The sequence below is a fragment of the Prionailurus viverrinus genome, chromosome E1 (assembly GCF_022837055.1).
Source record: "Prionailurus viverrinus isolate Anna chromosome E1, UM_Priviv_1.0, whole genome shotgun sequence".
NCBI classification, from domain to species: Eukaryota; Metazoa; Chordata; class Mammalia; order Carnivora; family Felidae; genus Prionailurus; species Prionailurus viverrinus.
In genome coordinates this window covers 10,001,714-10,016,071 of record NC_062574.1, presented here as the reverse complement: position 1 = coordinate 10,016,071, position 14,358 = coordinate 10,001,714, and the positions used below count along the sequence as shown (strand labels likewise).

Sequence of the window (14,358 nt, the reverse complement as noted above, 5' to 3'; positions counted from 1 at the left end):
CGAATAAAGCTGCTGGAAACATTTGTGGACAGGTCTTTGTGCGAACATAACTTTCCAGCTCATTTGGGTGACTGTCAAGGAGCATGATAAGCAGGTTGTGATAAGGATATGCTGAGTTTTGTAAGAAACTGTCGAACTGTATTTCCAGGTGCGTTCCCAAGAGCGACGCCCAAGAACATTGCTGTCGCTCCATATCCTCACCAGCATTTGATATTGTCAATGTTTTGGATTTTCACCATTCTGATAGGTGTGTGGTAGTATGAATCATGATTTTAAAAAATCCAAAGGGCACTTGCGTGGCTCAGTCAGTTAAGCTTCTGACTTTGGTTCAGGTCACGATCTCGTGGTTTGTGGGTTAAAGCCCTACCTGGAGCTCTGTGCTGACCGTGTGGAGCTTGCTTGGATTCTCTCTCTTTCTCTCTCTCTGCCTCTCCCCTGTTCATTCTCACTCTCTCTCTCTCAAAAGAAATAGACTGAAACATTTACCAATTCGTTTCAAAATAACTGAGGATAGAGAGAGAAATAGATGATGGTCGATGAAACAAGATTGACCACGAATTGCTAATTGTTGAAACTGGTTTGTTAGGTGAATAGAAGGCCATTATAATATTTCTTTCTAATTTTGATTGTTTGAAGTTTTTGTAACATTTAAATTACAGTTTGATATCATGTTATTAAAAAATGGTAGATGGACACTATGGTATTTAGTAAAAATATGAATTGTCATATAGTACTACCTTCAGATTAAGCTAAGTTCTTAACAGTGTTATGGGGAAGAGATGAGTATATGTCAAGTATCTATGCTGAATTAATAATTATTTGAAGAATCCTTCTAGAAACAGAAGAATCTTTTGGTAACATAAGCAATTTTACCGAAAGTAATTTTAAGAACACATGTGATTTCTTTCAAAGTGAATTTTGAAATTACTGAAGCAAAAAACAGTACATGCACATTAGGACAAAATTTAAAATATGTGGACAGGCAACAAAAGGACATAAAAGACATAAAAATCATACCCACTCAAATAGAGCCACCTTTAATCAGAGGCTTGAGGTATAATTTTCCCAACCCTTTCCTGCTTATCTGGGTGTTGGTATCCAGATCTTTTTTGTTTATGTACCAAAAATTTATGAATTATATTTTTAATATATATATCGTTCTGCTCTGTAACTTATATGTCTGGCACATTGTTTTAAAGACTGCACAGGATGCCATTGTGTGGCTGTTATCATTTATTTAACTAGGCCACTTATGCTCAACCCAGAAGGTTTTCTCCCCAGGTTTTTGCCATTGCAAACAGAAGAGAAGCAGTGAACACTTGTTAAGAGCACAGATTCTGGAGTTAAATGGAAGGGGCACTGTGCAGAAAAAAGTGAACGGAGCAGGCCTGGGATGGCTGTCCTTAGAAAGGCTGCTTGCAAGGTTGGCGCTTGGCTGGCTTCTGGGAACTTGGATTTCAGGCTGGTTTCCAGCATCCCAGCTGACAAGCTTGGTTCCCTGGGCCTAAACTGTCTGTGCAAACCCTGAGATTTATGCTGAGCATCTGCAGTCCTTCAGAAAGTCTGGAGTTTTGTCAGGTGCTAGGCAGAAAGTGCTTGTGTGACCAGCCCCCGATAAAAACCTGGGTCTGGAGTCTCTAGTGAACTGCCCTCTAATATGACATCATACTTGTGTTGTCGCAACTTGTTGCTGGAGGAATTAGGCATCCTCTATGACTCCCCTGTTTGGAAGCTTGCATCTGGTTTCCTTCGGCCTGTGCCGTGGGTCCTTTTCCTTTTTTGTATCCTCTGCCTGGAGCACAGCATGGCCATGAGCCCAACTACATGCTGAGTCCTGCCAGTCTAGGAATCTCCAAACCTGGGGACAGCCTGAGGTACCCCCGACACAGGTTTAAGTCCTAGCTCTGCCACCTTATGGCTAAGTAACCTTGGTCAAGGTATTTACCTTCTTGGTCATTTTCTTTCTTTCTTTTTTTTTTATTAAAAAAAAATTTTTTTTAACGTTTATTTTTGAGACAGAGAGAGACAGAGCATGAACGGGGGAGGGGCAGAGAGAGAGGGAGACACAGAATCTGAAGCAGGCTCCAGGCTCTGAGCTGTCAGCACAGAGCCTGACGTGGGGCTCGAACCCATGGACTGTGAGATCACGACCTGAGCTGAAGTCAGACGCTCCACCGACTGAGCCACCAAGGCACCCCACCTTCTTGGTCATTTTCTAATCTTTCATTGGGGTAAAAAAAAAAAATAGCTTTATCTTATTGGATTTTGGTAAGGAATTGAATAAGTTAAAGTATGTAAAGTACTTAGAATAGTCCCTGGCGTGTGATTATTTCTCAGTAAACGTGAAGAATCATTATCTTGGAAGCTAGATGTTTATGAGTATTTGCAATTATTTCTTTTGAACACATTCCTAGAAGACAAATTGCTGGGTTTAAGGATACACACTCTTGTTTTTGTTTTTAACTTTTTGTGTGCTCTGATCATAAAAGTAACATATGTTTATCGTTAAGACATTAGAGATACTTGCTATGGAGAAAGAAAGTCTTCCATAACTCTCTTTTTTCAGATGTAGTTATTGGTAGTAATTGGTTATATACATGTCCAAATTTATTTCTATATGCACTAATATGGACAATATCATATAATATTTTTTAATAAAAATGGACCCATGCACATATTATGCATGCCTAAACATCAGGGAATCTTTTTTTTTAAATTTTTTAACATTTATTCATTTTTGAGAGAACAGAGCATGAGCTGGGGAGGGGCAGAGAGAGGGAGACAGAATCCAAAGCAGGCTCCAGGCTCTGAGCTGTCAGCCCAGAGCCCAACGCGGGGCTTGAACTCACTGACCGTGAGATCATGACCTGAGCCGAACTCCCAATCGACTGAGCCACCCAGGTGCCCCCATCAGGGGATCTTTATATTCAATTACTATTTCTTTCTTTTTTAAAAAAATTTTTTAAATGTGTATTTATTTTTGAGAGAGAGAGGGAGAGAGAGAGAGCGTGAGTAGAGGAGGGGCAGAAAGAGGGAGACATAGAATCCGAAACAGGATCCAGGCTCCGAGCTGTCAGCACAGAGCCTGATGTGGGGCTCAAACTCACAGACCACGAGATCATGACCTGAGCCGAAGTCGGATGCTTAACTGACTGAGTCACCCAGGCACCCCTCAATGACTATTTCTAAAACCCTTTTTTGGTCTCCCTTAAATAAACATTTCAAATATAGATGAAATAGAAAATACAGAATTTGGGGGCACCTGACTGGCTCAGTCAGTAGAGCATGCAAGTTTTGATCTTGGGGTCATGAGTTCAAGTCCCATGTTGGGCATGGAGCCTACGAAAGAAAGAAAGAAAGAAAGAAAGAAAGAAAGAAAGAAAGAAAGAAAGAAAAAGAAAAAATAAAGAAGAAAGAAAGAAAGAGAAAGAAAGAAAATACAGTATTTATCAACTGAGTCACACTTTTACATTTGAAAGCACACACTGTGTAAAATATAGCAATTTAAAGTTGCACTGTTGCTCTATTTTTTTTTTTTTTTGCTCTATTTTTAAACAAGCATCACAGGCATCTTTGACCTCAGCATCATTCATCATCACTAGAGTAATTTTTGAGGTTATTTAATACTGGCTTAGGAGCACATTGGCTCTACCTTCACCTGTTGCTTGAGATAAGCATTCTTAGAGCCCACTGGAAGTTTTATCCTATTCACATCACATTCTGGCATTTTATTTGTCCCACGTGTGTGTGATCACCACAACCTGCCCTTTCACCATGCTGCTTTAAAAATTTTTTTTTAATGTTTATTCATTTTTGAGAGACAGAGAGAGACAGAGAATGAGAGGGGGAGGAGTAAAGAGAGAGGGAGACACAGAATCCCAAGCAGGCTCCAAGCTGTCAGCACAGAGCCCGATGCGGGGCTGGAACCCATGAACTGCGAGATCATGACCTAAGCAGAAGTCAGAGGCCCAACAAATTGAGCCACCCGGGCATCCCTCACCACGCTGCTTTTAAAGTTATCTTTAAAAGTATCGTTTACAGTGATGTCTAATATACAAAATTATGAGATTGTGCCCTCAGGAATAATTACTGTGAGTGCGTTCAGTTTCTCTACCTCCTTTAAACAAAATTTTTATTTTATTTTATTTTATTTTTTTTAATTTTTAATTTTTTTTAACGTTTATTTATTTTTGAGACAGAGAGAGACAGAGCATGAATGGGGGAGGGTCAGAGAGAGAGGGAGACACAGAATCCGAAACAGGCTCCAGGCTCTGAGCAGTCAGCACAGAGCCCGACGCGGGGCTCGAACTCACGGACCACGAGATCACGACCTGAGCCGAAGTCGGACGCTTAACCGACTGAGCCACCCAGGTGCCCCTAAACAAAATTTTTAAATGTTTATTCATTTTTGGGGGGGGAGGGAGGGGCAGAGAGAGAGGGAGTCACAGAATCTAAAGCAGGTTCCAGGCTCTGAACTGTTAGCACAGAGCCCAACGCAGGGCTTGAACTCACGAAGCGAGAGATCATGACCTGAGCTAAAGTTGGAGGCTAAACGGACTGAGTCACCCAGGCGTCTCTCCTCTTAAGATAGTTTTATCGGGCAACCTCTATGTATCAGCATCTCAAACTCATTGGTCAAGGTTGTTTGAGGATGTGTCTTCTTTACACAGCACTTAACACTGATTGGATCTTGGTGCTTAAAAATACATAGATTTTGGAGACGTTTGGGGAAATTTTGATATAGGCTATATACTATATGATATTTTGAAAATATTATTTTTCTTAGATGTGATAATGCTATTGGAGGAGGAGAATGCCTTAGCAGATCATAGTGGAAGTATTTAGGGGTGAAGTGTCATTATATCTACCATATACTTTCAAATGATGCCGTGAAAAGAAAAATGGAAGGGGGCAGAGATAAGAAGCAAATGCGAATGTCCACAATTGGTAATTGTAGGTGATAAATATATAAGGGTGTAGTGTTCTCTTCACACTTTTCTATGACTTTGAAAATGTTCAAAATGAAAAGTGGGACAATAAAAAAGGCTTCCTTACCCTTCAATATTATAAGAATATTTATCCACATTTACTTCTGGGACTTTCATATTTTCATGTTTTACAGTTAAATTTATATTGAATTGGACTCTATTTTTGGCACAAAGGGTGAGATGTGGGTCTCACTTAATTTGAAGTGCTACGTTATGTTAAATTCTTCTAAATCATTTTTTTTGGGGGGGGCATTTCCATTCTGTGATAACTATACAGTTTTTCTTACGTAATTTTATGGCATGTTTTTAATTCTAATAAGGTAAACCTCTCCTCTTTATTCTTCCTCTTGTAAATTTTCTTTCTTTGTGTTTTAAGATTTTATTTTTAAGTAATCTCCATACCTAACATGGGGCTTGAACTCACAACCCTGAGATCAAGAGTTGTGTGCTCTACCAACCGAGCCGAGTAGGAGCTCTCTCCTTATAAATTTTCTCAGATTGGCCAGTGCACTTATTATTCCAGGTGAACTTTGGAATAAACCCGTTAAGTTCATGATTAATTTGCATTTTGTTAAAATCATAGATTAATTTGGGCAGACTTGACTTTTATGTAATTTAGTCTTCTCATTTCAGTTACATGGGATTTCTCTGGATAGCCAAGAATCCTTCAGAAGTTCAAGTAACCAACACAGAGCGATTATGTTTGTTTGAGAAGTTAGCATTTTAACTGAATTACAGAGTAAATAAATATATGATTTATTTTGCCTACTATACATTAGATACTAGGAATGCAAAAATTATTAAGACAGCATCACTGCCACTCAAAGAGTTTATAATTGTATAAAGGCGAATGGGGGGCCCCTGGGTGGCTCAGTTGGTTAAGCGTCCGTCTTCGGCTCAGGTCACAATCTCGCGGTCCATGAGTTCGAGCCCCGCGTCAGGCTCTGTGCTGACAGTTCAGGGCCTGGAGCCTGCTTCGGATTCTGTGTCTCCCTCTCTCTCTGCCCCTCCCCCATTCACACTCTGTCTCTCTCGGTCTCAAAAATAAATAAACGTTAAAAAAAAATTTTTTTTAAAAAGGCAAATGGTTGAAATAAGGTGGTTTTTGGGAAAAGACAAGCATTTACAAGGTGCAGAAGTTTCATGAGGGAGAGAGTATTTAACTCTGGCCGAGATGGGCAGGCTCACCGGAAGAAGTGATTTTAGCCTGAGCAAAAATTTAAAAGATGAATAGGCACTTGCCAGGCAGCCAGCTTATAGAAGAGTATCAGATCAGAGGGAATATAGTAGACATCAAAGCACAGAGGCCTGAAATAACAGGGTGTGTTCAAGGCACCACAACGGGCATCTCGTTGCCGGAATATAAAGTAAAAGGAGGTACTTTTGAAAGATGAGGCTAAGATAACGAGGGTGGAGGTGGGGTGCAAGGTTATGAAGGGTCTCCGTATACTGTGCTGAAGAACTGGGGCCTTTATGTTAAAGGTAGAGGGGTGCTGTGGGGAGCTTTTATTTTTTTATTTTTATTTTTATTTTTTTTTAAATTTTTTTCAACATTTATTTTTGGGACAGAGAGAGACAGAGCATGAACGGGGGAGGGGCAGAGAGAGAGGGAGACACAGAATCGGAAACAGGCTCCAGGCTCTGAGCCATCAGCCCAGAGCCTGACGCGGGGCTCGAACTCCCGGACCGCGAGATCGTGACCTGGCTGAAGTCGGACGCTTAACAGACTGCACCACCCAGGCGCCCCTGTGGGGAGCTTTTAAACAGAGGCGTGCTGGGGCACCTGGGTGACTTAGTCGGTTAAGCATCTGAATTGGTTTCGGCTCAGGTCACGATCTCATGGTATGAGAGATCGAGCCCCGCATTGGGCTCTGCACTGATGGTACGGGGCCTGCTTGGGATCCTCTCTCTCTCTTTCCCTCCCTCTGCCCCTCCCCCGCCCATGTGCTCTCTAAATAGATAAATAAATAAATGAATCAATAAATTAAAAAAATTTTTAAATTAAATTTTAATTTTTAAATTAAAAAAAAAAACAGAGGTGTGCTATGGTCAGATTTGCATTTCTGGTAGGTTTGTGACGAGGGAATTTGAGCAGTAGCAGACCTAGAAGTGAGCTGGAAGCTAATGCGAATTCATCCTTGTATGATGTTAAAGGCCTGGATTCGACCAATGCCAGCAAAGACAAGAGAGAGGCAAGATTTGAAAACAGTTAAGGAGAGAAAATACATACAGGAGCTGACTAGATATTTTAGACTTTAAAAGAGAGCCATAGGAGTCCAGAAGGTATGTTGGGTCGGTGTCTCATTTAGTTGTCATAAAAAGGCACAGGTTAAGTCCTTTCCATTTTATGGGGTTAATAAAATGACTCATCAGTTTTCAAAACTCTCTGGATAAGGATGTAACTGTTCTGTAAATTGAAGTTATGTCACTGTTCCAGTGTTTACAATTGCAGCCTTTGTCTGTCATTTCATAAATATTTTGGGAAGTCAACCATCTTTTCTGGGATTATTCTTCAGCTTTAACAAAGTGGGGTGGCAGAGATTGAACTTGATTTTGTACACATTTCTGCTCGAAAATCATGCTATGCAATTTATTTTTCCTTAATACTTTTATTTCTGTGTGCTCAGTGTTGTACTAGGTTGTGTAGGTTACAGAAATAGAACTATGGCATCTGTCTTTGACAAACAGTTTTGTTGGCGAAATCAACTCATGGCAGTACTATTAAAAGGAAGTAAGGTGTAGGAGCTGATTGGTTTATGGTACAGGCTGTAAAGTCATTCATTTATTACCTGTTTTTATGAAGTCCAGTGGGGAGAAAATAAGCCAGTAGACAAGAAAATATATAGTATACTGAATGGTGATATACGTCACGGAGGCTAACAAAGCAGGGAAGCGTGTGCACTGAGGGCCTGGCTTACTACTTAATGTGACAAGAGAAGCCCCTCTTAATAGAATGACATTTGACCAGAGACTTAGGGAGTGAGAGAGAGTGGACCATGTGGTCTATAATATGTAGGACTGTGGGGGAAGAGGAATCCGGGCAGAGGGAGCAACAACTGCAAAGGCCCTGGGGTGGGAGTATGATTGGCTTACTTGAGCAACAGTGAGGAGGAGCTTGCTGTAGTAAAAGCAGTGTGAGAGGGGGAAGGTGAGTCCACGAATGGAAGGAGGGGAAAATTATTCGGTGGAGGTCAGGGTAAGTGTGTTGACTTTTCCTCCAAGTGAGACAGAAAGCTATTGGATCACTGTAAGTGGAGGTGGGATATGATTAGACTGAACTGAGTTTTGGGAGCACCATGCTAGACTATAAAGAGGCTGGGGGCAGAAGATGGGAGCCTGGGTAGGAAGCAGTTGGAATCATCCTGGTAGGATGGGCAATGGCTTGGACCAGATGGTAGCAGTGAACGTGGTGAGAAGTGCTGAGACGCGGTGGCATTTATGACATGTATTCTGACATATTCCATTTATGGAGGTGGAGAAGACTGTATGAGACATCTATGAAAGAAAATCAAGAATTTGGGTTTTTTCCAGTTAAACTGGAGATGCTTCTTAAGACACCTAAGTGGAGGTGTCAAGAAGGTAGTTGGTGAAATGAGTCTGGAATACAGCAGAGAGTACCAGGCTGAAGATATATAGGTGGTATTTTAAAGCCACAAGTTTGGGGGGTCACCTGGATGACTGCGTCCATTAAGCGTTAGACTCTGGACTTTGGTTTAGGTCACTATCTGGAGGTTGGTGAAATCAAGCCCCACCTTGGGCTCTGCACTGATGGGGTGGAGCCTGCTTGGGATTCTTTCTCTCCCTCTCTCTATGCCCCCCCCACTCTCTCTCTCAAAATAAAATAAACAAACATTAAAAAATAAATGAAAGTCGGGGCGCCTGGGTGGCGCAGTCGGTTGGGCGTCCGACTTCAGCCAGGTCACGATCTCGCGGTCCGTGAGTTCGAGCCCCGCGTCGGGCTCTGGGCTGATGGCTCGAAGCCTGAAGCCTGTTTCCGATTCTCTGTCTCCCTCTCTCTCTGCCCCTTCCCCGTTCATTCTCTGTCTCTCTCTGTCCCAAAAATAAATAAACGTTGAAAAAAAAAATTAAAAAAAAAAAAAATAAATAAATGAAAGCCACAAGTTGGTGACACTGGCCAAGTTAGAGTGGATAGGGGCGACGAGCCTCCAGGTGCTAGAGATCAAGGAGATGGGGAGAAGCCAACAAAGGGGATTGGGAGGAGGAGCAGAGAGGTGGGCAGAAAACCAGGAGGGTGTGGGGTCCTGGTGTCTGGACTCCTCCTCCTGTTTTGAGGGGTCAAGAGTGATCAGTGGTGACCTAACATGTTGATAAGTAAGATAAGAACTGGGATTGGGCCATAGCGGTCAAGTAATGCAGGAAACAACCAGTCATTCCATTCATCTTTTTATTAGTGCTAAATATGTTTCACAGCAAGATTTAGTTATTTCTACGTTTTTTTCACTGTCAGATTAACTATGAAAGTTGTCCAGGGTAATTTCCAGAAGTTAGTCATTTCTGATAGCAGCAAAAAAGATTACCACTAAGGATTAGTATGCATTTTTATTATTTGCGGTAGTATTTACCATCTTGAATAACAGGCGAGTCCTTGTTAAAGGGTTATTTTTCTTCACGCCCTCCGCAAGAGTTGCTTGTGCGTCCATTCTTTCGTTTACCCAGGAAATCACTAAGCGCCTGTACTGTGCCAACCCTAGGTTGTTCCTGTCCCGACATGCGATCGAATTTCTCACGCGCAGGATTTTGCCTTTCTTGCGGCACTTGGCTTCAGCCTCCCCGCAGTGGGGTTTTTCCAGCCTACCTTGTCCAGCTGCAGTTCTCAGCGTCCGCCCCTAGAGGCCCGAATCCGTCTGCCGGTGCGGCCCTCCCACGCCTGGGAGGGACCCTTTGGATGCTCTAGAGCGATATGCAGACGAGACGGGCGGGCACTATGCAGATAAGGTGGGCGGGCCTCGCCGGGCGGGCACTATGCAGATAAGGTGGGCGGGCCTCGCCGGGCGGGCACTATGCAGATGAGGTGGGCGGGGCCCGCCCGCGCGGGCAAGGAGCGGCTCCGCCGGCGGCCGCCGGGAACTGGAAGGCGCCCGGCCCTTTCTTTGACTGGAGCGGACCCGCCGGACGCAGCTGCCTCGCCCGCCGGAGCCGGCGCGAGCTGCAGCACGGCGGACACCGTGTCCGAGGCCGGCCAGCCGGCCGTTGCCCGAGTCGGCCGAGCATGGGCAACCACTCGGGTCGGCCCGAGGATCCCGAACCAGGTCTGTGCTGTTTGCGGGGGTCGCGCCGCGCCCCCTCCCCGGCCCGGCGCCCTTCCCCCACCCGCCTTTCGGGCCAGCGGCCGCCGCGCTGCCCGCGGGCGCTCAAGGGGCGAGTGGAAAGGTGAAGTTCCCGGGATGTGATTCTTGCCTTTGGAATGCGCTAGTGGGGTTGTGAAATTACCTGTGCCTGTTCCGCGACACGGAAATGCCACTCACCATAAACACGTACCTGGAAGCTCTGGGTCTGCCCGGACGCGGCGAGTGGGGCGGGAGGGAGCCGGTCTCCGTGGCCCGGCGCACGCAGGCCAGGCCGGTGGAGAGAGGGGTCGGGGCGGGGGGGTGGGGGGGTGGGGGTGGGATGGGGGAGGGTTCTGCCCAGATTTCGTAGTGGAGTCTGACTTGCCCCTCCTGTCTGCCGCCCAGCCAGGGTCTCGAATACGGTGGGTGGAGGCAGTTCCTGCAGACTTTCTGGGCATTTGCAACGAAAAGTGTGACTTGGCAGTGTTTTCTGGTTCATTGTCCATTTTGCGGTGCATCATTTGCGTATCACACACTTTCTGGAGTCCCGTGGAAGGTGGCAGCCCGTCAGCAGATCTGTTACTCATACTCAGACCAAGGGCTTGATTGTGACTGTTTCTTACCCAAAATAGTCTGTGCTTTTTCTGGGATACCAGAAACTTCAGCGGCTTATCAAATTTTTATTTCCTCAGAAATTAAGCGAGCCTGGTTGGAGAGTCAGCTGGGCTCTAGTTGTCATCTTCTGGTTCATCATCCTGGCCTCCGGCACAGATTTAGATGCTGCAACCACGGGGTTGCATTTAAAAACAAAGCCAGAACATTTCCATACTGTCACATGAAGGAAGTGGAATTTAATTTAGCCTCAAAAATTACATCTTGCCTGATTGGGGAGAGATGGTCCACTTAATGCTGGAATCCTGGAATGGCAGGCGGCGGGTATGTGTTCCCAAGACAGAGTCAGAACTCTTAAAAATGTTCTCAAGGGTGTAATTTTTTAATTGAGATTTGAATGAGGAAATTGAGGCTTTGAGAGGTGCAGTGACTTGTGTTCAGTGACAGCCCTGGGATCGGGAGCAGGGCTGTAATTAAACCCTCGATCTTCGTAGCCTCGGTCCATTCATCACTCTTCGCTTACTGCCCAGTGCCTTAGCTGTCTGTCTTGACAGGGAGGCCAAGGGGACTCAGGCCGTATCCTTGGGACTGGGCCCAGGAGGGGTGCCTCTAGGTGGGGTGCCTCCTCGGCAGTTGTGGTTCACTGGACTGGTACAACAACCAGGATGGAAAACTTTGCCACACGGGAATAGTGTGTAGAAAAACATCAGAGATGGGGTTACTGTGTAGATTACATAGGGGCAACTCTCTAAAGTTCACGGCCTGTATCCAAACTTCTTTGGGCAGAATAACCAATATTTGCAAAATAATGCCTTTGTCGTAAAGAGCCCTATAATAAACTGTTAGGTCAAAGATATGTAACACTTTAAAAACACCTCTCCCTGGTACACAGCTGCCCAGGTATTGTAAAAACTCATTTCCTTTGTGTCAAATTGCAAAGAGACACCCCCACCCCCACCCCCCGCCCTGCCACCCCACCTTGTTAGAGTTCTTTAGGTTCCAGGGCGTCTGGCTGGCTCAGTTGATGAAGCATGTGACTCTTGACCTTAGAGTCGTGAGTTGGAGCCTCACGTTGGGTGTGGAGATTACTTAAAAATAAAATCAGGATGCCTGGGTAGCTCAGTCAGTTTAGCGTCAGACTTCAGCTCAGGTCATGATCTCACGGTCTGTGGGTTCCATCCCTGCATCAGGCTCTGTGCTGACAGTGTGGAGTGTGGACCCTGCTTTGGATTCTGTGTCCCTCTCTCTCTGCCTTCCGTTACTCGCACTCTGTCTGTCTCTCTCAAAAATAAATAAACATCAAGAATAAATTTAATAATAAAAAAAATAAAACCTTAGGGGTGCCTGGGTGGCTCAGTTGATTAAGCGTCTGACTCTTGACTTTGGCTCAGGTCATGATCTCATGGTTTGTGAGTTTGAGCCCTACATGGGGCTCTGTGCTGGCAGTGTGGAGCCTGCTTGGGATTCTATCTCCCTCTCTCTGCCCCTCCCCTGCTTGCTCTCAATCTCTCTCTCGAAATAAATAAAAATAGACTTTAAAAAAACCTTTAAAAAAAGAGTTATTTGGGTTCCAGTTTCTAAGTGGCTTTGCTTTGTAAAGCATTCTAATGGACAGGAGATGAAAAGACCGCTTTTATGCCAGTGACTTATTTTATTGCATTTTTCAATGACTATAATTTCAGAATGGGAACTCAATCTGATTCGCTGCAAGTAAAGATCACCAATTAGGAAATCTTAGGGACTAGGGTGACCTGAAAGTATGAATATAGTTTTAGTTGGTCTCTTTTCTTAATCCCTTTTTTTAAAGTTTATTTATTTCTTTTTGAGAGAGAGAGAGAGAAAGAATGTACACATGCACTTGAGTGGGGGAAGGGCAAAGAGACAGGGAGAGAGAGAATCCCAAGTAGGCTCTGCACTGTTAGCGCAGGGCCCCATGCAGGGCTCGACCTCATGAACCATGAGATCATGACCTGAGCCAAAATAAAGAGTCAGATGCTCAACTAACTGAGCGACCCAGGCGCCCCAATTTTAACTGGTCTCTTCATACAATGATGAAATGCTGTAGAATGCATCAAAAAACTTTTGAAATCAGAGTTTTGTCAAAGATTAATCTGTCTTCATTCTGCTTTACCCTGAGGGCAAGGATGCGATGGGGGCCTCCCAGTGTCAGTTGTGGTATATTGGACTAGAACCAGAACAAGTGCTTCAGTGGGTCGTCACAACAAGGGGCCCAGAGATGAGTGGTAGAGGTAAGGGGGGGGAAACAGGAAGGCTGGACAAGGGAAGAGCAACACCCAAGTGTGATTTTTACATAGTTTCTTGTATTGTGTTACTTTTGTCCTTTGAGATGCAGACTTTTAAAAAGACTTGGGGGGGGGGGTGGCAGGAGCGGGGGTGGGCGCCTGGCTGGCTCAGTCCATGGGGTACGAGGCTCTTGATCTTGGGATCATGAGTTCAAGCCCCACGTTGGGTATAGAGATTACTTCAAAAAATATCGTTAAATAGAATTAGGAATGAAAGAAGTTTATGAGAGACCTGACAAACACAAAAGGCGTGGGAAGCCAGAACTGGGCTGGGAGAGTTTTAGGCCATGATGCAGATCCAGCGCGTATGAAAGGAAAGGAGGGGGTGGCAGGTTTGGGCAGGGAGAGCCTCAGATAGCTCTGCAGCTGTGGCGAGGCCCTGGCCAACTGATTGAGGGAGCTCGATTGGGCAGAAATGGCCAATCCCTAGTGTTCTTGCTGTGGTCAGTCACTGCTGGAGGCTGCCTGGGAAGAAGGCACCTTCAGCTCAAAAGCCAGGTTGAATCCTGGGACCCTGGTGGCACTAACAGCTGGAGGTGTCAGCTAACTGCAGTTCTTGTAGCTGAACGCCAAGTTCTTTCTTGAATAGAGATCCAGGTGGCACATCTCATGGCTGCCTTCCGCAGGAACCTCAGTTGCTTGGGCAGGGATGGTCTATTTAAAGAGTAAATGAGGTAAAATTTCCATCTTAGATCCCCATCTTAGACCCTAGGCTTGAAAGGGCTGGAATTAACCCCCATGTCTTCTCTCTTCCAGTTGGAAGCACCTTGTCCTCTCCGGGGCACACCTTTTCTAGCCCTGGAATTGGCCATGGTAGCAGCAGGATTCCTCTTTTGTGGTGTCTGTGATCCTTTGAGTTGGGTCATTGTGGCTTCATTGTGGTATTGTATTACAGGATGGGCAGGAGAAATGGATCAAGTAAAAGACATGAACATATCCATGAATGAGGGCAGCTAGAATGAGAACCTGTTGATTACTTTTACTTCCTAGAAGTTCCCTAGAACTAGAAGTTCTAGATGTTAGCAGTCTTTCAGTTTCCAACCAGGTTGTCAGACCTGCATTGTAGACAGGGCTATTGGGTATGGTTGTGTTGGTTGTGCACTGTTCAAAGGCACCTGGATATAAAGGGATGAGAGGGCCCAGGTGGGGTTGTATCAGTCCAGAGAT

The 14,358-nt window shown here is 44.8% G+C and overlaps 1 protein-coding gene across 7 annotated transcripts in view; it reads left to right on the top strand.

Annotated features, from left to right (window-relative positions):
* SPECC1 (sperm antigen with calponin homology and coiled-coil domains 1) overlaps positions 1-14,358 on the top strand; it is a 286,669-nt gene that overhangs the window by 124,760 nt on the left and 147,551 nt on the right. Inside the window, exon 1 of one of the 7 annotated variants that reach the window (XM_047834071.1) lies at positions 10,028-10,258. The exons of the other annotated variants lie outside the window; for them this stretch is intronic. Within the exon in view, the coding sequence (XP_047690027.1) occupies positions 10,219-10,258 (40 nt within the window). The 5' untranslated portion in view covers positions 10,028-10,218. Of the gene's footprint in view, positions 1-10,027; positions 10,259-14,358 lie in introns of those variants that run through there. 7 annotated transcript variants of the gene reach the window in all.